We start from the raw sequence: 23,838 nt of genomic DNA on the forward strand, positions 1-23,838 counted from the left end.
AGAACAGAAGAGATCGAGGTCATTCTCATGGGACCTTGGGGAAAGGGTTGTTGTAAAAGAACAAGACTGGCCTTCCTTCATGCTGACATTCTGTCTTATCATGTGACCTCTCCTCTCTTTCCCACTTCTGCCATGATGTCATTGCCATTATGTGATGCAGTCAGCACCATGCTGTTTGGAACATTAGCCTCCAAAATTGTGGACCTAACAAACCTCCTTTCCTTACACATTAGCCAGCCTCAGGTATTTTGTTACAGTAATGGAAAATGGACTCAAGTAACACCCACTGAGCATACTGACTTTATTAGGAGGGACTTCTCATTGTGCGGTATTCAATGGTGCAATGTGTATTGATTTGCTGAGGCTGCTCTGAAAAAGCACCACAAACTGAGGTGCTTAAATGACAGAAGCATATTGTCCTCCAGGTCTGGCTCATCTCTGCCTAGCTCTTGGTGTTGCTGGTGACCCTCGGTGTTCCGTGGCTCACAGAAGTAACACCTTCATCCCTGTCTTCATCTTTACACAGTGTTTTCCCAAGCACATGTCCTGTCCAAATTCTCTCTTATCGTAAGGATACCAATCACACTGGATTAAGGGCCTTCCCACATCTGGATGGCTTCATCTTAATGAATTACATCTGCCATGACCCTGCGTTGGAGGTGCTAGGGCTTAGGACTTCAACATACGCATTTTTAAGAATACAATTTAACCTATCATGCAAAGTACATAGAGTTAAAAATTGATAGTACTCAGCTGGGTGTGGTTGTATATTCCTGTAATCCCAGCATTCTGGGAGGCTGAGGCAGGAAGATCACAAGTTTGAGCTCAACCTGGACAACTTGATGACTAAGTTAAACTTTGTCTCAGAATAAAAAGGTCTGGGGATGTTGTTCAGTGTGAAGGTCCTGGGTCCCCAGTAAAACACCCAGACACACGGACACACACAACTGAAGGCATTCTACACAAATCCGCGTCCCCAAGGCAGTTTCCTCTCCCATTCTAAAAGTTTGTACCATGCAAACTGATGTCTATTCCTTCAAAGCCCTTTTGTGTGCATTTATATTCAAATACCGATACATACTGGGGAGTGCTCCGAATTTAGAATCACAAAATACATGTGTGTATTTTTGGGGGATAGCTTTTGGTGTCAGACCTGTACTTTAATTACTAGAGAGTTAAGGGTGTGTGAACGCACTGGGGACCCCACCCCCACCAAAGCCTGACATTTGGACCACCACACGATGGTGCAATGTGTATTGATTTGCTGGGGCTGCTCTGAAAAAGCACCACAAACTGAGGTGCTTAAATGACAGAAGCATATTGAGTGTGTGCTGGGGTATGTAATTTTCTCTGGCTCATGCACTTTGGTTTATTTTGTGTGTTTGGTTTTTGAGACAGGGTCTCATTATATTTAGGCTGGCCTTTAACTCACTATGTAGCCCAAGCTGGCCTTAAATTCATGGCAATCATCCTGCCTCAGCCTCCTGAGTGCTGGGATTACAGATGTGTGCCTCTACACTTCGAATGAAATCTGGTTTTCCTGCAGGAGGGGTCTGGTCCATGGTGGTATTGAGATAATCACCAGAAGTGCTAGAGCACTGATCAGTGGGCTTGAGAGGTCTCATGTTGCTGCATGTGGGCATCAGAAGGTCCTCAGAGAGGGACCTCAAAGTGGGTGTTAGTCTCTGTGGCGATGGCTATATTTCATCTCCAGATCAGCTGTCCTGGTGCAAGCCACCCCCAGTCAGTCCACGTGGGCTTCCCTGCTGCTTGGCCTGGGATGACCTCACTGGATTTGGTGAGGTCCAAAAGGCGAAAGTGCTTTCAGTTGGCCAGCTCTGGCTGACCAGGGTGGGAACCAAGGCCTGGTGCTCCAAAGTCTGGAGTGACCACACCCACCCAAGCCTTGCCTGCCGTGAATGACTTGACCAGGCAACATTGGGCTCCCCTAGTGCCCTGACTGGACAGTAAGAACGGGCCTGATGCTCCAGCAAGCCCGGGGTGGGAGGGTCGTGCTGGGAGAAAGGAGAAAGTGCTCTCAGTTGGTCAGCTCTGGCTGTAGACAGGAGTTTGCCCCTAAGCAGTTGAGTGCAAGGGGCCAGGACATGAGCAAGGGAAGGATTCTGAGGCTTTTAAAGTGAGTTAACTGAAGAGATCTATCTATCCCCGGGCCAGCACCAGGAGGCCACAGGCCCAGCCCCTGGCAGTCAGTGTCCCCAGAGACCAAAGGCAGGACCAGCGTCCAGCGCCAGGAGGGAGGAGCTGCTGCAGAGGCAAGCCTGTAATGCAGGCCAGGCCTGGGCCTGCCTCCTGGCCACCCAGCACGGCCCTCCCACCCCCGGCTTGCTGGAGCATCAGGCCTGTTCTTACTGTCCAGTCAGGGCACTAGGGGAGCCCAATGTTGCCTGGTTAAGTCATTCATGGCAGGCAAGGCTTGGGTGGGTGTGGTCACTCCAGACTTTGGAGCACCAGGCCTTGGTTCCCACCCTATCCAGCCCAGTAGCTGGTTTCCAAAGCCCTCCTGGATTCGCTCCCACTTCCATTCCTTCTGTCTGTGACAGCTGTCCCCTCCCGCCTGGATGAGCCAAGAGCAGACAGCACCAGGAGCAGATCTGGCTCTGGAATGCTAATCACACCCAGCCAGTGACCAGGCAGGCCTGGGAGCTGAGCGCTGCGGCAGCCTCTGGCTCTATCTGCAGGCCACTGGGAGAACTGCAGGGAGTCCGCTGCAGAACCAGGTCCTCCTAACGGAGGTCCAGGTCATTCCGAGTTAAGCTGTCTGTGCCCTCTTCCTCTGCACACAGGATTCAGTCCTTGGCTTTCCTTGTAATTACTCAGTTTAGCTGTGACTGTCAGGACTCGGCAGCAGGTTCTTTGCAGGACCAGCTCTTTTGCCATCTAATTGCCCTCATTGTGAGTACCCCACTGGGTACTCACAATCCCCCCCCCCCCAAAGACTGGTCCTTCCCTTTGTCAGCCAAAGGTGTCAGCCACCTCATTTAGTCGCTAGCACTATACACGCAATTGCTGGGTTTTGTTCCTTGCCGCAGGGGACAGGAGTTAGACAGGAGGTGGCCAGAAGGGCTGTCCAAGTGCCAGGCAGGGAGGGGGTTAATTGGAGCTTCAAAGTGGACACAGGGTGGTTAATCTGTGCCCAGAGGGACAGGTGGCTGAGGGACTTCCATGGGGTGGAAATGGGGCTGGAGATGCCGAGCAGATTTTCTCCTTGTCCCTGTTATCCCTCGCCTCCTGCTGACACACCACTGTAGCCTTCTGAGCACTGTCCCCAGTGTCCCTGCTGGGTTGAGCATCACCCAAGCTGGCTGAAATGCAGTCTGATGTTCCCTCCAGGCTCCCAGTTCCCAGCTTGCACACAAACAAGACCTTCCTCGTTGAAATTTGTGAAACTTCAGCGAAGGATCATGGCCCCGAACTCCTCAGCACCTTTGGCATCCTGTTCTCTCCATCCGCAGGATGAGGGCCAAGCCATTCAGCCAGGCTGGCAAGGCTCTCATCATGGGTTGCAGGCTGCATATAAGCTCTGTAAATCCATCTTAGGTTCAATCCCTTAAACCCATCCTGCCCTCTTTGTCTGCTGAAATGTTACCCAGCCTTCAAGGCCAGTCCAAATGGCCCAGTGCCATCTCCTCCTGGGTAACTTGACGGGAGCAGTGTGTCCTAGTTCTTGCTCTGCTGAGACATTCAGAGGTAGCTGTCTTCTCTGGAATCCGGCAGTACTTAATCCACATTTTTCTCATGGATCTGACTTGCGCGTAAGCCCAAAGCCTTGAAAATTCATATGGAGAGAGTTTAGGGCAGCTGGCATCTCCAAAGTGTGGGTTATTCCCACTTCCTCTCTCAATAACCAGGAAGAACTTGGGGTGTTTTAGGTTCTGGGCTTCCCCTTTGGACAGCTAGACCCGAGCTTCTGAAGGGGAGGGAGGGAGGGCCTTATGTGGTAAGCCCTGGAGCAGATGAGCAGAGACCATCCTCAACTGAGCCCCCGACCTGACTCTTTAGTCCTAGGTCCTGCCTGTCGAGGTGGCTCCAAGAGTCCTATAAATAGCAATTGTACCCTGAACAGAGCTAGTAGAGAGCTTCACACAGCACCACAGGCAGAGTCCAAAGGACAGCGATGTGGAGCGATGTTCTTTGTAGTAGTGGAAATCTTAACCTAACTGGCAGTGTAGTAAAGCATAGGTAATATATTTACCCTAAGGATTATCCATGACTGGGAAAATATGTTCTGCTGAACTTGTCGGGTATAGTGGCTCAGCTCCAAAAATGGCCCCCCAAAACCAGGCCTCCTGGTGCTCAGAGCTTGTGCAGCCTCTTCTCACAAGGCACCTGGGCTTCAGGTCAAGGCCCAGCTGAGGCCACGTTAGCACAGGGCCTTGCTTTTATATTCCAGGAACTCTGAGCCACACAGCTTCTTAGAGACCCTCGTGGCAATGCCATCAGTGCCGCTACAGTCCCACCATGGCCACAACCTCGGAGGTTCCAGCCCAGCTCAGTGACTATGGCCTGAGCACACAGCCTGCGGAGCAGAATCACTCCTGAGCCCTGTTAACTGCAGAATCCTGAGACAGAAGATGGCCTGAGATCAACTCTGCATAGCAGTCACAAAGCAAAAGGTCAGGCTAAAAATGTTCTGGGCAGGGTCTCAACTTGCAAACTATGAAAACCAAGAGGGATAATCACTACCAGGGATTACTTTTCTGCTTTTTCAGTCATTTTTTTAGTTTTTATGCAGTAAGTATGAATGATTTAAGGAAACTGTCATGCTTCATGATAGAATCCACATCTGCTTTAGCTTTAAAAACCCTGTAAGACCACTGGAGTGAAGGATGTGAGTTCCCTCTCAGGACTGGAGCTTCTGAGGCCACGGCTTCAGGGAGCCGACTGGGCCAGCACTGAGGGGAACCAATGTCCTTTTTACCTTTTCCCAACCCCACAAAGTCCTCCTATCATGCCTTGGCAGCTCAGGCTGTGGCGTCAGGAGACGAGGCTGCAGAGGAGGGGGACACAGTTGAGGGACAGTGGCAGCTCAGACAGAAGATGGTGCTGGCGGTTCAGCCAGGAAGCAGTGCCTGGATTAGCTGCTGAATCACCACCCGTGAGGGTGAAAGGACACCAGGGATCAGGGAGTCGACCTCATCAGGCCACACTCGGGGTACAAACAGCAGGGCTGAGGAGCAGGGACTGACAGATTGTATGTACTTCAGAAATAAGGAGGTTTAAGACTTGAAGTTACTGATGCCTTTAGCTAATATTTAAACACCACCTTGTTCCAATCTATAGTGAAAGGGGGTGACAGACATTCCAGAGTCAGGTCTGACGGGGAAGAAAGCACATCTACAGAGGAGACCTTGAAAAAGAAAATCAAAGTCTGCTTTTATTGTTGTGCCAACAGAACAGCCAGTTGGGCGGATAGTAATAATGCTGATACAACACTCATTATTAAAGCAAATTAAAGTACAAAGGTCTCCGAAACGGCTTTACAGTGACATGATGCCTTAATAAATTAGGAACCGACTATTTGTGGACTGAGCCTCATTTCATGTTCTTGACAAAGTCTTCCCCTTTCTTGATGGAGGCTTTCAGCTCAGAAATGGCTTCAGCAATCATCTTCTCCTCAAAGGGTGAGATCTTGCCAATGCCCAGGTTCTTTTCCAGACCATTTTTCTGGAGGACAGAGGAGTAGTGACATTAGAAAACTAAGCTTCCAAGAAAAGCATGCTACAGGAAACTCCACTTCACTGGTCCTGGGCTGCACTGACCAGGGACAGCGAGTCTGAGCTGGGCTGGGAGCTCAGTCGGACAGCCCTGGGGCACCCTGGCTCTGTGGTTTACCGCACATGTACTTTGGACTATTATCTCTACATTATTTATTATCTCTACATTAATTGTAATTAGTAGCACTTAGTACGATAGCACCTGCTTCCAGGATCTAGTTTCCTCCCCAAGCTGGTCAAGGACTGAAGAAATGCTTTAACATTCATGTGAACTGAATGTAATTAAGCTGACGAAGTCAGGACGAAACCATGTCTCTGTCACGTGTCACCTCCCTAAACTGAGCAACATTTGTGCCACAGCCACACACTAAGCTTCCCGCCACATCCTACACACCTGGGCAGTGAACTCAGCTGCTCAGTGCCTGTCACCCCCCACGGGAGCCCCCAAGGTCAGGGCCACGTCTCAGGGATCTCAGGGATCAGCACGGCATCTATGGGAAGACCCTGGGTGGCCCAGGATGAGGCAACCCCATGCCTGCCTGACTTCTGCAGCTGCCTAACTTGAAAGGAAGACCTTGCAGGGTAGTTCAAGGGGCCCCATGGATCCTGTTGGCTGGAGCTTAGTCAGAGCTAACCAGACCACATAGCTGCCGCTAACAGCCAGGCAAAGCTAGCAACTGGACTAGTCCCCATCCTAGAGCCAGCACATGCCCAGGAGGAAAACCTGTGGGCCAGGAGCTAGGATCCAGAAATGCTTGAACCAAAGGCCACAGCCGGCAACACCCACAGGCCTCCTGGGGAAAGCGAGGTTTCACAGACCCCAAAGCCAGAGGAGGATGAATGTTTGTGCGGCGGTGCTGGGCTGGCACAGGGAAGCCATGTGCTGCAGGGTTGCCCTGGGTGTCTTCTCAGCACACACTCAGCACCCGATGTCAGAAGCGTGGTGAGATGTGCATTCCTTAGCAAGAAATCTCTCTCGGCTCTTTATTCTGAGATGTGCTTCCACCCTCACAAGCCTGCACCCACCACCGCGCCAGGCAGTGGCACGGAGCCACGGCAGAGGAAGTCTGCGCCTCAGAGCCAGCAGATGGGCACCTCCTCTCCCCGTCCCAGCAGGATACGTACCCCCAGCAGTAAGGGCGTGGAGAAGTAGGGGCACTCCGTTTCCTTCGACTGAACAAAAGAGCACTCAACAACTCCCTCTTTCCCGTTCATCGCATCCACCAGGGAGAAGACAAAGCGGGCACCGGCATATGCCATGGACAGGGTGGCAGAGCCTGGTGAGCAGAGAGGGTTTACCTGGTTGTGCTGCAGGCCCAGAACCCAGAGGACCCTGCTCTAAGGCCAGGGACCTGCAGACTGCCCAGCTCACAATGGAGAAGCTTGGTCGGCATCCCTGAAATTTATAGCTGCTCTTGGGCATGGAATTGGTTTTGCTGATCTGAATCATCCTCATTCCCACAACAAGCCAAGAGGCTGTCTTTTTTTTTTTGAGATACGGTCTTGCTGTGTAGTGTAGGCTGGCCCTGAACTCACTATGAAGGCCAGGTTGGCCTCAAACGTGTGGCAACCCTCCTGCCTCAGCCTCCCAAGTGCTGGGATTACAGGCATGCATCACACCTGGCTGAGCTGCTGTCTTCTACAGAACCTTCTTATCAGGTGAGGGCAAATGCAACCCAGAAAAGCACTGCTCTCTGCCCAGGGACAGCAATCCTCTATCCCTCCCAGGGCCTTGGGTGGTGGCCCCCACCCTGGTACTGCCCCTCCACTCTACCTGCTCCAGCCTTGGCCTTTACGACTTCCGTTCCGGCCTCCTGGATCCGCCCAACGAGTGTTGCCAGCTGGTCTTGGGGAAAGTCCACTTTGGGGGTACACTGCAAGCCAAGCCATGGTCATGAGAGCAGCTTCGGGCTCCTCTTGGTGCAGAGTCCCCAAACCCACCCATCCTTGTCCTCACAGCAGGCTCCTTCCTCTGCACTGCCCAGGAAACCAAGATACCCCTTCATGGAGAAAAGGTGAAGACAAATCCTCTACTCATTTTTAAAAACTTTTTATATGTTGAATTAATTTCACAGGAAAGTTGTAAACAAACACAGGTTTCCACAGGGTTTCTCTAGTGCCAGCATTTGTACAACCAGAGTATAGTTTTGGTCAGGAGATGAATGTCAGAGTGTTAGCACCTAAAGCACAGAGCTTACCCCAGTTTCCCCACGAGCACCCTATCCTGGTCAACAGCTTGCCTTGCATTTGCTTATCACAAATTCCTCAGCTTTTCCTGATCTTTCCTGACACTTTTATTGATTGCCAAATTTGCAGACTATTTGATTTGGACATGTGAGATGCCTCTCCATGACTTCTTGTAAGTCAAGGCATTTGGGCAAAAACATTACAAATAATGCGACATTGCTCTCAGTGGATTGTTTTCAGGGCTTTGAGGCTGGCGTGACAGCTCTCATTCTTGAAGGTGCTAACCCTGTCTCACCTTACTTTTCAACAAAGCACTTTTGCCCACTGTGACCTAATCCAACCCAGACATTTCCGGCATAGCTCTGATTATGTGCTGGAGCCAGCCATTCTGACTCTGCAGGGCTCACAGGTCATGATCAGGAAAGCCCCAGATAGCAGTGAGTGAGGGTGTCGCCACACATCTGGCTGTTCCTTCACTGAGCCCTTGGGAAGCTGCTCTCATGCGCACATACCTGAGAGATCAGGGGGATGATGGTCTTCCCAGCATGGCCGCCAATGACAGGAACGCTGACCCGCGCTGGATCCAAACCCTGCTCACCAAAGTGATTAGCAGACAGTAAGTTCCCAAGTAGAAACCATGCCACATCTATGTCAAGCACCAGGACCAGGGAAACCCACAGAACCACAAGGAAACACAGGAAGCAGGAAGAGATGCTGTCCAGTTCCAGCTGTGCTCAGTACGCAGCCCCACTGCATGGCAGAGGTCACTGTGAGCAGGTGCAGGAGGGCTAGCTGGGGAGGCCACCACAGGCTCCTCCTCCACACTGAGTTGGGACTGGGCCTTGGCAGGTCCCCCACCGGCCTGACATCCTCTAAGAAGCACAGCTCATCTGTGCTCTTTTCCAGACGTGTCATTCTCTAATGGGCCCAAGGTCGTGTCCCCACATTCTGTCACAGACAAGTCAAATTTCTTTTCCCTCATTTCAGGGAAAAATGTCAAACCTACTCCAGAACTTACAGGGGTGACAAATCTGGCAACTCAAATTCATCAGAATGGAAGGAACAAAACTGAATGTGAGGGTCGGGGATTTAGCTCAAGGACGTAAGTGCCTGCCTGGCAAGCACAAGGTTCTAAGTTCAATTCTTGGTACAAAAACAAAAAACCCAAACTGAATGCAATCAAAACACATGGCTCAGGGCTGACTCTCTTGATGACTAGAAGCATAATGTTCTCAAAAATCAGTGAGTGAAGTATTCTTAAAAACAGACAAACAGAATCTAGTGTGTGTGTGTATGTGTGTGTGTGTGTGTGTGTGTGTGATGGTGACATGGAGGTGAGCAACTCCCGAGGCCATGCACCTTCCCCAAAGGCCACCACTGCAGAGGGCACAGGTGCCCTGCCCTCGGCCAGTCCATGTTCAGGTTCGGCTTCCCCATGGTTCTACTATACCCTAGCAACACGTCCCGGGAGACAGTGCAAAACCCACTGTCTCCGGAAGTCAAGCGTTTCTTGCCTCTTCACTTTTGGAGCCCCCACGCACGGGGGCCACACCAATGGATCTCAGTGTCTTCAACATCTAGAATAGGCCCTTACACCTTCTACAGTGTAAATTAGTGTGGAGGGCTGGCGGAAGGAAGGGGCACAGGAAGTACGCTGTGGGCTCAACAGTCCTGTGTGCACCTGCCACCAAGCTGTGTCAAGACACTCCCTGCTTCTGAGGCGCCTCTTATCTACCAGGTCAGTACAAAATGGTCCAAGGCTCAACAAGGCATCTCTGGTCCCAGAGGAGGGGGTCTGCTGGATCTACAATCAAAATAATTCACAAGCAGGTTGCACAGGGCACCAGAGATTCCAGATTGGGTGCTGACACCAAACCAAAGCCACCTCAGACAAGCTGGCTGGATCAGACCAGTGGCCCACGATGTCAGGTAGCTGGCAGGACTGGATTCCCCAAGGTGAGCTATGACAGATAACCCAGGAAATGGAGCCAGAGCTAGAGGGCGTGGACAGCAGCTCTGGCATCTTAGGATCCATGGGATTTTTCTGAGTTCATCATATGTGCTGACTTTGTCACCCTTTGTCTAAGGACCAGCAGGTAAATCCTGGTGGCCCCCGTTTCTAGAGGCACAGAACGGGGGAGACAGAGCATGATCCAAGTCTGGCCACCAAGAAACCCAGGAAAAATCTGAGTCCAGCTGCACCTGAGAAGAGGTCAAAGGCAGAGTTAGCTGAACCAGACGGCCTAGGGGTAATATGAACCCACTCGGACCTGCTGATGGATCGCCTCCCAACAGTGCGAGCTGCCTTCCCCAAGGAGGCAAACTACAACATTTTATGTATGTAGTGGGGATTTAAATCTCCAGGGCCCTTTTAAAAAATTTTGACACTAAGTTGCCTAGGTGGGACTCAGACTTGCAATCTGCCTGCCTTAACCTCCCAGAGTGCTGGGATTACAGCCCTGTGCTGCCAAGCTAGTTTAAAAACATTTAAGTTTCCAGGTCTAAGTGTCAGTAAAGGGGCTAGGTTGGCTGAAAAAGTTAAAAAAGGTGAGCCAGCTGGGGATATAACTCAGTAGAACAGTGTCTCCTGGCAAGCACAAGGTCCCAGTTTGATTCCCAGTACCAAAAACAAAACAAAAACAAAATGTGACCCAAGCACTGACACACTCCTTACCTTCAGCTCTGCCACAAACGTGTTGGCTCTGACAATGTCTAGGGTTGTCACACCAAAGATCTTGTTGGGGTTGTACACGCCGTGCTTCTTAAAAACTTCGGCTGTGATCGGGATGGTGGAGTTAACCTAGCAAATCCAAGGGACAGGTATGATGTGCCCTGCATTCTAAGACCAGAGCCAAGGGACAGAGGGAAACATCTTTCATCAGACCACTGAGTAGTCTGAAGGTACCACATTAAACTGCCCTGTATGGTAACTTTGTTTATAGGAAGCCCCTGCAAGAAAGGACAGGGCATGCAGTGTTGACACCACCTTCCTTACGGCAGGGGCTGGCAGCCCTCGGTGGCTGGCAGCCATCATCTTAGACACAGGATGCTGGCTCTGCTGCTCAGCTGGGTCTTACTAAAAGCAGACGGACTAAGCTCAGCCCCCAACTCTGACCTTCTGTGTTGCGCTCGGCTGAGTCCCCTGAACTCGCTAGCACCTGCAAATGACAACTACCTGACTGCGAAGGCAATCATGCTGTGATGGCTAAGGCACTTAACAGAGGGTAAATGCTTAGCACATTACCTGGTACACAGAGAAAATAAGAAAGTGAAATAAAACAGCAAGGTGGACAACAGACACCTACTAGTTCCCAGCAAAAGGAACGGCTACCATTGACTCCATCCACCCAAAGAGATGAGGAGGGGGAAGATAAAACTTCTGCATGAGGCCAGAAGCGCGAGCTCTGGGCAAGTGTATCAGCAGCACTGTCCCTGTCACTGTCACTGCATTTTCACACAGACCCCTTTTGTACTCACACCAGGACCCAGATGGTCAGGAGGTGAGAAAGCAGAGGACAGCTGTGAAACACATCCCAGAGGTCCTCAGCTCAGGCCTCGGGACTGGGCCTGTCCTCTCCCGTGGCTAGGCAGGTGTGTGTAGTAGATGATGTCAATGCCAGGAGATGGGAACTATGGAAATCTAAAAACTGCACATTTCAAGCAGCATATAATACAGAAAGGAGCCCACGGACTGCCATGACCACGGCGGAAAGGATCCTTGAGAATGCTTTTCCAGGTGGGGAAACTGAATAGAGGGGAAGTGATCTGTCCAAAGTCACACAGTCAGTGAAGATCGACAGTCACCCTCCCATTTAGCAGATGTGACTTTCAGGACTCATCAGCGTACCCGACGCATCCTCCCACACGTGGATCTGCTGCTTTTCCCACAAGCACAGTCATGCACTTCTGCTACCAGCTGGGAGCAGCGAGCATAGCACGAGACTGCCTGCACTCACCGGATTGGCAATGATGCAGATCATGGCTTCAGGACAGTGCTGGGCACAGGCTGCAGTGAGGGTGGCCACAATCGTGGCATTGGTATTGAACAGGTCATCCCGTGTCATGCCTGAAATGACCCAGCACGAGATGCTCATGGAGACTATTTCCAAATAATTTTGGATGCTATGTGTTCACTATTATAGGAAATTACACAGGAGTAGAGCAGGGCCCCCTTTTCAGACGACTGTCTGCAGGGAAAACGACACAGGGTGGCAAGTGCCAGAACAGAGGTCTGTGGGGGGCTGGGGGGCGAAGGAGGGGACGTGAGGCTGAGAAGGGTCATAGGGGATGAGCGGGAATCCCAAGGCAGAGCTGTGGATAGGAAAGGGTGTTACAGGTACGACAAGGAACAGCAAGACACTGGGACTCAGGGGAATACAGCAGACCCTGCTGGCTTTAAACACCAGTCTGGGTGTGACCTTGAAGCCCCAGGGGGGGAGCCCTTGCTGGTTTCTGCAGCAGAGAGCTGGGATTAAGTCCACTTGGAACGGAAAGCCACTTTCTTGGCCAGTGCAGAGGGGTGCGGAGACAAGGCTTTCGAACACACACCTGGTTTTCTGGGGACTCCAGCTGGAATGACCACAACGTCACTGCCTTTCAGGCAGTCTGGCAGCTGCTCAGGTCCAAGGTAGCCTAAGAAAAGTACCAATGAGAGACATCACATCTTTTCTGATTCAGTGAGGCCACCTCCTCTCAGGGACAAAGCCTGGGAACTGTGGCCCACACTTGGCCTAAGCAAGGGCTACAGGGCCCCACCTGGGATGTGGCATCTCCTGCCTGTGAGCTCACAGAGTAGGTGGCAAGAACGGCCCCCTTCAGAGTGGACGCATTCTCAGTTTCCACAGGACTGAACCCCGCTGCTCAGTGGTCCACATCATGCCTAGCTTGGTTGGAATGGCTATGAACTACTTTATGGGGTGTCACCCCATAAAACTCCTTAAGCGTAAGTGTCAAAAGGAGGGCACAACTGAAGGCCACAAGATAATACACCCTGGGCTGAACATCAGGGACTCTTAGCAGCCGTACTGTTTACTTCTATTATCTGGTGACAGAAATATGCTTTGGAAGACTGCAGGGAAACCTGCTAGGATGGCCAAAATCTGCTGATTTTAACTTTTTCCTTACCGTAACAGCACTGAGAAACTCACATATCCAGCCCAGAGACAAAGGGGACCACGGAGGTTCACAAATGGGCTGCCAGCTGCCCAGCCATGAACAGCAGTGTAAGACTGAATATGGTCACCTCGCCCACTGTTAGCTGGGGATACAGGACTACACCTTCCTGAACAGCGACTGCTACTTTACTGTAAAAGCTTTGATGTATTTACACCCACCAATTCTACTGTAGGTATTCTAAGAATCTTAGAAGATGTAAAGATTATTTATTGCAATTTATAAATAGCCAAATGGCCAATGATACAGGTCTAGTAAATAAGTGATAAAATTATAGGACACCTTTAAAAGTGATTTTAAAAATACATTTGGTGACATGAATAAACACTGTTATGAAGGTCAAACATGCAGAGCATATGACTACACAACCATGAATGACTCACCTTAGCAAAGGTGATCTTGTTAGCAAGATCAGCATCATCAGCGAGGGGAGCACTGAGGCTGGAGGCCTGTGGCACACCAGGGAATGGTAGCTCCTGCTGTCCCCAAAGGGCTTCTGACACTTCCCACTTCCTCATCCTCATACTACTTTTCAAGTTAGCAAAAGTAAAAATATGGAAGACTGGACCATTTTTTTTTTTTAAGATGCCGCTGTTTGTAAATTTTTATAGCGCCAAGTGCAAAATGTAAACTGTGTTTAAAATTGAGTTCTAACGTGAATATGGAACCCCACAGAGCATGCAGACAATTTCTCCACCTAAGAGCCTGTCTCAAACTTGGATCACAGCGGGGATGGTAGCGTCTCCAGGCGGGCTGCCTCGTACCTTTCACAGTGGCCCTGGTCTCAATGTGGCTCAGATCCGCGGCCACCCCAGGTGTGTGTGCGATATCGTAGAGGGTCAGGCGGCTCACTAAGGGGCTGTTCTTCAGTAGGAGTGACAGGGGCTGCCCGATTCCTCCAGAAGCCCCGAGCACGGCTACTTTAGCATTGTTCTGAAAAGAGGAAGAGAAAAATGACTTTTAGGACAGAATTAACATTAAAAGCATTCTGCAAAACACAACACTGGGCTTCTTTTATTAAAATGATGACGATAGCTAGACACAGTCCTATTTCTACCAGTTTTATTCTGGTAGAATTGCTTGAATTGGCTCATTTTAAATGGGGAGAACTCATGTCTTCAAGATTATGATAGCTCTTAGGCTCTTCTGAGAAGATAACAAAACACACTGCTGTGGCTGGGCATGGTTGCACATGCCTGTAATCTCAGCACTCAGGAGGATAGGCAGGAGGATCGCTGTAAGTCTGAGCCCAGCCTGGGCTACATAGTGAGTTCAAGGCCAGCCTGGACTATATAGTGAGACAAAAAGACAGAAAGAAACCAAACTTGCTATGATCAGTGAGGCAGCTGGACTGGTAACAACCTTACCTTTAATCTGCAGTTTTTTTTTAAACAAACAAGAGACCCTAGAAACAGGTATATGGGGTGGCAAGAATAAAGACCCTTGCTGATTTTGGGGCGAATGTGGGTGGGAATGACATGCAGTGAGAGGAAAGGGAAGTACAGCTATCTCTGGGTATCCGCAGGGGATCAGCTCTAGCGCACCCAATACCAAAATCCCTAGTCACATTTGCACATGGCCCTAAGTACCGTAAGGCATCTGTAAGTGACTTACAATACTTAATACAATGTAAATGCTAGGGAAACAGCTGCTATACTGTACTGTTTAGGAAATGACAAAAACAAATTTTTATGTGTTCAGTACAGACATTGTATTTTTCCTTTCGGAATTTCAATCGAGGTCGGATGAATCTGTGGACATGGCCCCTGCAGCTATGGAGGGCTGACCACACATTCTACAGTAACAGTGCTCTGGCTATCAAGAACCCAAAACCAAGACAAGCGTTTTTCTGCTTAGGAACTTAAAATCTAGAAGCAACCAAAATGTGAATTCAAACAGGTTCTGGGATGTTTTTTGTGTGTGATGATGGAGATCAAATCCAGGGTCTCACACATGCTGGGCAAGTTCTCTACCACTGACCAAGCCACCTTTGTTTGTTTGTTTTATTTTTTTTAGATGAATCTTACTGTTGCCCAGGCTGGTCTCAAACTTCTAAACTCAGGCCCTTCCCCAAGTAGCTGGGATAACGTGTGCGGTGCTATACCTGGCTAGCTTTTCTGCTTTTAAGCTCCACCCTCAAAGGTGGACCCTGACTTCCCAGAAATCTTAACTAGCGGGACCAACTAGACCTGAGGTCTGGCACTGTCACCCACTCTGGGCCTTGCCTCACATCTTAGGAATTCCCGGCCTCTAGTCCTACAGTTCCTGTTCTGGCAGGCATTCCACTGGTCCCACATGCTCAACTGTCCACCTATGCCCTCTTCCCTTACCTCTTACCAAGTGGTATTTCTATTCAGTCCATGTCAGACATCTAGAACCATCTTCTACTTCTTCCTTCTCCCACATCAGAGCCCTCCAATCAGGACATGAGTGACGTAGCATCTTAAACACCATCCCGAGCTGTTCCACCCATCCAACTCTATGCTGTCCACTACTTCTTTATCTGGTTCCACCTCTGGGTCCTTCCTCCTAACATCCTAAGCCTCCTTCATTCATTCCCTTGCATGGAATCTACAGAAGCTCCTCCTGTGCCACATCGTGGCCTGGTTTCCAAGGCTGATCAGAAGAACAGTTCTGAAGTGGGCAGCTTAAGACAATCTCAAGAGAGGAAAAGGATGAAAAGTTCAAATGTGTGTTTTTACTTTTATCTAACAAAGAATTAAACTCTACTAAGTAGTACATGAAATCCCAGACAGTACATGAAGTGAGCATGACTGGGGTGGGTGAGGGAGGTATCATCCTCGATTCTTTCTTTTCTCTGGGTTGAGGTGATATTCTTGTTTGCACAAGTTTATTAGCTTAGTTTACAGCTGCAAAAACATTACCCTCACTAGTGGGATCTCTACAGTGCATTGAAACAAAAGGAAAATCTTGGGGATTACAATGGTTAGTTTCTGAAGTCTTTGTAAAAGAGCTGTCTTCCAAATCCATTGACCTTTACTGGGCTGAGGCACAGTTATCAACAGCACACTGCCCAGCACCTGTTCTGAAAATGGATCTACAGTAATTCTCCATCACTTTACAATGTAAGTCTGCTTTGGTTTGTTTCTCTCATGATGCATTTATTAGAATATATGTAGAAGTAGATCTACCAGGATGCTCTGCTCCACACATTTTTACTGTTGAGGAAACACAATCCAAAGTCAGAAGGTCAACCACCATTGGCTCAAGTCTACTTTTCTGACTTCATCAGCTGTCTGTTCACTTGGATAACAGAGTGAACAAAATAAGGAACTGTTCTCCTAACATTTACCATGTATTTTATTATTATTTCTCTTGGTATAAAGTATCAATGTTGAGCACAGAACAAAGAAGGTAAGGGGAGGAGGGGCCCACAAGAGGTATTTTAAACTTAATACATCTAAAACTGAGCTCCAGAATCTTTACCCTGCCCATATCTGCTATTTTAGAAGCCTCTGCTCATCTTGGCAAATACATACACTAGGTTCTGAACCTTGGTGTCATCCCCAACTCTGCTCTCTCTTACTGTTCGCCTGGTCAAATCACCAAATCCCGACGGTTCTACAGTCAATAAATATCCAGTAAGAATCCAGTAAGTTTTTTTTTTTTTAACTATCTCCACAGCTGTTACTCAGATCACAACTTTTAAACTGCCTTTCTCTCCCACCTAAGACAATCTGATTAGAATGAGAATATGAACAAGTTATTACTTTGCTCAGATACTCAATGGCTGCCCTGTTTCTGGGAAAATGCTAGTTTTGCAAGGCCTGCTGCATCATTCCTGCCATTGCCTTCTCTAGAGCTACAGAGGCCTCCTGGTATCCTCAAACATACCAGGAGTCTCCCCACCTGAACACTGGATGATGTGATCTCTGCGCCCTTCTGGGCTTTACTCAAATGTCACATACACTGATCTAAAACTGTAAACCTCTTGTGGGCCCCTCCTCCCCTTACCTTCTTTGTTCTGTGCTCAACATTGATACTTTATAACAAGAGAAATAATAATAAAATACATGGCAAATGTTAAGAGAACAGTTCCTTATTTTGTTCACTGTATTACTAGTGAACAACCATGAATTTACTAGCATGAAGTTACTAGCATGAATAAGTATTCTGACTATGTGAAGGCACTATCAAAATGCGATCCTTCTGGACTGGAGCCGTAGGTCAAGGGTAAAGCATTTGGCTAGTATATGCAAGGACCTGTGTTCAACCCCCAGCACTACAAACCAAACACCCAAACACCCAAAGCTACTTTCCCTAGATCCTTATATTCTTCCCTGTCTTCCCCTCTCAGCATCAATCTTCACACCAATTTCCCTTGTGGTAAGATAACTCATTTCTGGCCCATCTTAGGTGCCACTTTTCACTCATTCTGGCATCTCCTGTGTTGCCAACAGTTGTTGGCAGGCACATTTACAGTACTCGGTGTACTTATTTATATCTTTATTTTTCTAATGATCCAATTGCACAGGAAAAGGTAAAGCATAATCTAAATAAAAAACTTGGAATCTTTTTTAATCACCTCCACTTTGGATGTGATATTTAATGCAAACATCCCCTGGGGTTCTAAACTTCTGCTGTGGAAGCACCTGATGAAAACAGAAGCCCATGTCTTGTCTTCCTGCAATGAGTCTGGGCTTCTGGTACATCTTGGTTTCTGGTTTGAGAATCACTCTTCTAGATGGCTTAAATGGGCCTAGGCCAAGTCCTGTGCCGTTAACACAAGTCAGGGAAGGCTCAGTCTGCTCACAGGAGGGCGAACCCCTCAGAGCGTTCTTAAGAAACACAATGTTCAAATCTTAAGAGGGTAGTCCACTGACAGAGGCCAGGAGTGCTGAGTTTTAATCCTCCGGTCAGATAACTGTGTAACTTTGGCCCAGTCGTCTGTGGGGCTCAGTTTGCCTGTACTATGGAATTAAAATTACACATGATTTCCCCAATTCACGCACAATTTATGGTCGCTGCAAGAAGAACGATACTGGTTATGACAATGCAATGGAATGCTGCATAAAGGCCTAAATTACTTCCAGACCTGAATCCCAGGCTTCTCAGTCTCGAAGGAGTGCAAGGCAAGCGCAGGCCTTCTTAGCTAAGGCCTCCCGGGGGAGGGCGGGGGGTGAATTGAGAGGCTCTGCTAAATGCACCCTCTCGGAAGTGAAGCCACTTGGCTCCTCTCCCACTGCCGGCCGGTGTCTGGGCTGACCTATTGCGCTACTGCCTTCAGCCAGGGCCTGCGGCAGTCCAGGCTGGCCAAGGGGTTGGAAGTGCAAGCGAGCCCGGGACGCATGCGGCCTTGACCCTCCCGCCGCAGCCGTGGAGCCTACCTGGGCAGAGGTGCTGAAGCTGCGGCGAAGAGCGGCGCAAGTAGGCCGGGCGAAGGCGGACAGCATGGTTAGAGTCGGGAGGGAACTGAACCGCAAGTCCACGAGCCTGCAGACTGCAAGTGACTCCAACGACCTCCACACTGCACAGGGCTGTCCCGCTCCGGTTCGCCTAATCTCGCGAGAGTAGCCGGCTTTATGCACCGCCCACTACTGGGTCTCGCGAGATCTAGGGCACTTCCCGGCTGCGGGGCAGAAGGAGAGGAAACACTCTTGGCAACCTCTGTGTTTGGTTTGGTGTTTTCGCACTTCAGGGTCTCCTGGTGGGGGAGTTGTGGTCACGGTGGGAGGTAGTGTCTCTGTCCGAGAGGTGGAAGAAGACTGGCTGGTGGGAGGTAGTGTCCGTGTCCGAGAAGTGGAAGAGGACTGGCTGTAGGCTGGAAGCACCTACAGCCATTGTGGGGCTTCGTAAAGAGGAAGGCCTGACAGCAAGCTCAGCCTGATCGCGTAACAGGTCAGGCAGAGTGGGAGCCCTTGACCACAGCAACCCACCTCTTGGCCCTGAAGCGAGGCGGGAGGGGGATGCGGGGGAAGCTGCGAGTCCGGGGGCGGGGTGCTCATCAGTTGTCTTCCGGGCACCTGCCAAGGCCATGCTCCCTCAAGTTCCGCAGTCCCTTACATTACAGTTCACGAAGCTTATTAAGACACAACTACCAGTGATTGCGAACACTACCACTGGTTCTAGCCTGGCGCTCTTCAAGGGGCTGTACAAGGTCACGGTCCCCTGTTATGGGGAGGAAGGACCTACAGAGATAATTCATCCGTCATCTAGCTCTTCCCGCTGCTGTGCTGCAAACACGGGCCTACTGTTTGTAATTTGCAGTAAAGACACTGTGACTGAACTTAAGTGAATTTGTTCAGAGTCTAAACAAAAGGTAGAGTTAGGATTCCTCACAAGTACTATGATTAAGCTTTTTAAAATTATAAGCTTAGTCCCCACTCCTATTTTCTGGATGTATAAGAGATGCCTCGACACGATCATTTACCTCCAAAAGTTTAGTCAGGTGGGGCAGATAGATGTGCCACATGTTGCTGCCTGGTTAGGTAGACCGGTGACTCAATCTGCCCGGCGACAATGTTTTGAGAAAGCAGGAGTGGAAATAATCAAGAGCATATCAACACAAGGGAGTTCACTGTGGCTGCCTTACTCTTTCCTCACTCCCCTTTGCTTGTTTGGTGAGCTAATGCGAAGTGCCTGTTCAGCCCTGGACTTGGTTATTCACCTGTGAACAGCATCTACACGTGTTCTGCCTTTGGGGAGCTTAGAGTCTTGGTGTGTGTGTGTGTGGGGGGGGTAAATTGCAAGAACCATTATGGGCTACAGTGGGAGACTTTGCTGTACTGTGGGACCGGAAGAGGTGCATGTAACCTCAGAATTGGGGTGGTGGCTGTGTGGCAGGACCTTTCAGAAGACAAGATTGATTGGGATCATTCAACTCCCAAGGAGAGCTAATTCCCTTGCCTCAAAGGAGAGTGTCAGATGGATCTTTAACAATGGGAAGTTTATAGGCAAAGAGAAGGAAAAGGAGAAAGCCCAAAGGAAAACCTGGAGAAAACTGTGGGCCCATGTACAGGGGACAGGTCATTTCCGTTGACTTGGGGACATAAGAAATAGTGTCCTCAATCTTGTTACTGTTCTCTGGTAATAGTTTACCCTTCATCTTGCTGCTAGATCTGAGATCCTCTTGGGGTCAGGAACTATGACTTTTTCTCTGTGTTTTTATGTAATTCCCAGAATAGACCTCAGTGAATTTTGGGTGAATTCAGTAGTTTTTTGATGAGGTCAGAAAAAACATTGTTCAGAATAAGAAGTTTGTATATTATTTCTTGGGAAGCAAGTGTCTATCAGACTTTTGTGAGGCCACTAGGATTACATATCAGGGATTTCAGGATGATTGTTTAGGAGACCGTCCTGTAAGATGGCAAGGAGTTGAAGATGGTGGTGGCCACAGAAATGGAGAGGGTGAGGCTGGTGGGAAGAGGTCTCAGAGGTCTCAGGTAGACAGTTTGTGCTCATTTAGGGTTGAGGAATGAATGAAAAGGATGTAGAGAATCAGGCTGAGAGAAGTGTATTCAGAAAGAAGGTTGGGGACTGTGTGGAAGGAGGGCTGGCTGGAGAAAAAGCAGAGTTTTCTTTTAAGATGGGGTGAACTGGGAGTGTGGGCAGAAATACACATTGGTGTGCTGAGTGTGGTGACATACACCCGTATTGCCAGCACTTGGAAGGCTGAGTCAGGAGAATTACTTAAGCCTGGGAATTTTAAATCAGCCTAAAAATGTGACAAGACCCCATATCAAAAAACTAAAAGGAACTGTTAGTGGCAGGTGGACAGATGGGGAGTTGCTCCAAGAGGAATTGTGGGCTTGAAACCAGACCGAGGCCAGGACTGACAGGAAGTCATTCCCGTGGAGGGGGAGAATTGAGGCTGTGAAAGAGAAACTAGAATCAGATCTGCAGTCTGGCTTTGTCCGTTCTGCATCCCTGCTGTGTCAGTGTCTCCACACAGGAGGGATTCAGCTACCTTCCCCTGCTATTGGGGACAACCTAACGCTGAAAACCCTTCCCATTGAGCTCCTGTCCACCTCACTGCAAACCTCAAGATTTGTGTGCAGTCATAGCTGTTGTGTCAAGCACTGACTCCTGGCAGGCACTGGGCTTGGTGCTTTTTGTGCATAACTGACATTAAACAGCAGGGCAGTCCTCAATCTAGCAGGATGCAGCCATACAGCAGGATTCCATCGTCATCTCTCTTTCTTTATTATGTTTGCTTGCCTTTGAATTATGTGTACTTACCAGGACAGACCTATGAGAATAGTGTAATATGCTGCTCATGTTAAAAAATAAAAACTGAACCTGCTGGGTGTGGTACATTCTTGCAATCCCAGTGTTCTGGCAGCAGCTGAGACAGGAGAATCATGAATTTGAGTCTAACCTAAGCAACTTAATAAGTTCCTGTCTCAATTTTTAAAAAGGGATGGGGATGTAGCTCATGTGAAGGCTCTGAGTTCAGTCTCCAGTGCTGCAAAAAAACAGCAAAACAAACAGAAAACCCCTCTGAACTTAAAGCTTCCCCCTACCAGATTTCTTTTGTGTGCCTCCACCCCCCCCCCGCCTTTCTCTCTCTCTCTCTCCTTTTCTCTTACCAGGGATCAAACCCAGGACCTTACACTGGCCAGGCAGGTACTGTGCCGCTGAGCTACATCCCCAATCCCTCAGCTCTGTTCTTTGATCTTTTACCCGACCCTGGGTGGACTGTGTGGCTTCGCACCTACCCACTGTTGGTGAAGTGGGGTTGTAAGTAGAGATGGTGCAGGAAAGGTGCCTTTGTCATCTGGCATCAGTCAGTCCATCTGAGCTTGGTGGATTTGTGGCTGACTCTCCCATGCTGCGCTTTTATGGTCCTTTCTTACCTGCAGCGGCTTGGTTATATCTCACTCTTGCTTTCAGTGCTTCCCTCTGCCCTTGGTTTCTGGAATCCTCCACCACGTGACATGGGTCCATTGTTCCTTTAGGTGGCGCTCTTGGCCTAAGTCCTGTTCAGTTGGCTTTTAATTGGTCTTCTCTCCTGCCTCTAGTCTACAGGAAACAGGCATCCTGTGACCCAACAAATTTGAGGGCACAGCCCATTTCAGGAACAAAACAAGAATAAAAATGTCCCAATAAAAGTGTCCCATTAAGGTCATAACCTTAAACCTTTCCATGTTTAACTTAGATTTTTCATCATTTTAACAAAAATAACAAAATTATATAAAAGACAAAGCATAAGCAATTATAAGCAATGGGCAAAGAACAAAATTTGAAGTATAAACATTTGTTACCTAAACAAGTCCCAGTTCAAAGTCTATAAAATGAAAGCAAACTTTTTCCTCCATCCAATGATCTTGGTGGAAGACCTCCACATAGTATTAGGGGAAAGAAACCCCAACCTGCTAGATGTCTGGTACGAGTTCGTGTTCTCTAAAATCAAAGAATGAATTTTAAGAACATTGGAGATTAAGGGCAGGATATTAAGAGAAAGAAAGCGTCTGTCAGAGAGAGAGACAGACAGACAGACAGACAGGGGTCCCGAGTGGGTTGCCCATACAGCCCATTTCACATGCAACTGCCTTTCCTGCTTTGCTACCAGCCGCCTGGCCTGAACCTTTCCAGCCTGGGCCCGCATCACCCTTGGTATCTGCAAAGCTTCAGTGGGCACAAGCCAAGCGAATCTAGGGCTTCTTGTTTCATGAGTTATTCCAAGAAACTTGAGACTTGTGAATGTTTGAAATCAAAAATAGAGGAAAAGAAAGTGCTCTAAAGGATATAACTGCATGTATATTTAAATGTGTAAGATAGAAAACCATATTACTAAGTTTTTGTTGGATCATTGAACACAACTGTTTGCAGTCTCACTGTCCACTTTGTATGCTTTAATTTTGTAACTTGAAAAACTTTCTAAGATGACAATATGTAATCTATTAACTAGTGATTTCTTACTGTTTTTTTTTTGAGATTCTGTATTACTTGTACCCTTTTACTGTTTTATTTTGTTTTGTTTTTCTCTTTAAATAAATTTTTAAAAAATCAGAAATAGATGCTAACAGGGGGGAGATTTTTTTTTTCTTTTTTTAAAGACAGGGTCTCACTATGTACTGTAGGCTTAAACTCACTGTGCAGTCCAGGCTGGCCTTGGTGGTCTTCTTGCCTCAGCCTCCTGAGTGCAGAGATTATAGGCATGCTCCACCCCACCTGGCTTTGTGTGTGTGTGTGTGTGTGTCTGAAAGGAGAAAGGTTGGGGGAGAGGATGGCTGTCTCTGACTGTGGGAGGAAACTCGGGCGTGCAGGGAGCAGTGGGTTGGGAATGCAGTTCACATCCAGTGGTTTCAATCTTCCCAGGCAGAAACTACAAAGGAGAAAAGTGGCTCCTGAGCTGGATTGATAGGATTTGGATAGCAGTTCTGCCAACAGTGTAATGCTGGGCAAGTAAGGAAAAATGAGAAAGGGGTTAGCTAGTGGCCACGAGGGCCAAGCTAAGGTTTGGAAATGTGTGTGTGCTATGTGCTGAAAACCATGGGCGGATCTTATGCCAAAGGTGAAGACTTACACACACAGGCATACATACGCCTGTGCTCACATCCTGGGACACAGATACATGGGTCTACACAAGGAGCTTATTTTTATTTTTTACTAACTTTCATTTTTCACCCAATAAAGTATATATACAGGTCTTAATCCTTCATTTTTGTTTTGATCGCTTTCACCTTTGTAACTACCACTCTAAACAAACTATGAAACATTTTTTATTCCAGAAAGTTCCCTTACACGTCTTTCCATCAGTCTCCCCAAACAAACAACCATT

The 23,838-nt window shown here is 48.6% G+C and overlaps 2 protein-coding genes across 8 annotated transcripts in view; one reads left to right on the top strand and one right to left on the bottom strand.

The window, feature by feature from the left end:
* Positions 1 to 5,369: 5,369 nt before the first annotated feature.
* Positions 5,370 to 18,648, bottom strand: Mdh2 (malate dehydrogenase 2). The gene is made up of 9 exons (XM_003470109.4): positions 18,443 to 18,648; positions 13,859 to 14,027; positions 12,471 to 12,554; positions 11,879 to 11,988; positions 10,597 to 10,722; positions 8,435 to 8,512; positions 7,510 to 7,609; positions 6,861 to 7,012; positions 5,370 to 5,685 (listed from the first exon to the last, which is right to left on the bottom strand). The coding sequence occupies exons 1-9, from the start codon at positions 18,506 to 18,508 to the stop codon at positions 5,554 to 5,556; spliced, it is 1,017 nt and encodes a 338-aa protein (XP_003470157.1). The 5' UTR covers positions 18,509 to 18,648; the 3' UTR covers positions 5,370 to 5,553.
* A 25-nt stretch (positions 18,649 to 18,673) lies between these two features.
* Styxl1 (serine/threonine/tyrosine interacting like 1) overlaps positions 18,674 to 23,838 on the top strand; it is a 49,733-nt gene continuing 44,568 nt past the window's right edge. For 3 of the 7 annotated variants that reach the window (XM_063234287.1, XM_063234290.1, XM_023565155.2), the window contains exon 1: positions 18,676 to 18,953. The gene's annotated coding sequence lies outside the window, so the exon portion shown is untranslated. Of the gene's footprint in view, positions 18,954 to 23,838 lie in introns of all 7 variants that reach the window. The other 4 variants (XM_063234288.1, XM_063234292.1, XM_063234289.1 and 1 more) reach the window with 4 other exon arrangements.

The sequence above is a fragment of the Cavia porcellus genome, unplaced genomic scaffold, assembly GCF_034190915.1.
Source record: "Cavia porcellus strain 051 isolate PalLab524CR breed Dunkin Hartley unplaced genomic scaffold, mCavPor4.1 scaffold_23, whole genome shotgun sequence".
Classification (NCBI taxonomy): Eukaryota; Metazoa; Chordata; class Mammalia; order Rodentia; family Caviidae; genus Cavia; species Cavia porcellus.

Excerpts from the sequence above, each read along its gene's own strand:
- Mdh2 (XM_003470109.4), bottom strand. The coding sequence starts at position 18,508 with ATGCTGTCCGCCTTCGCCCGGCCTACTTGCGCCGCTCTTCGCCGCAGC. Across the intron at positions 14,028-18,442 it reads GCTTCAGCACCTCTGCCCAG|AACAATGCTAAAGTAGCCGT; the intron begins GTAGGCTCCACG and ends TCCTCTTTTCAG. Across the intron at positions 12,555-13,858 it reads GACCAGGGCCACTGTGAAAG|GCTACCTTGGACCTGAGCAG; the intron begins GTACGAGGCAGC and ends TACTTTTCTTAG.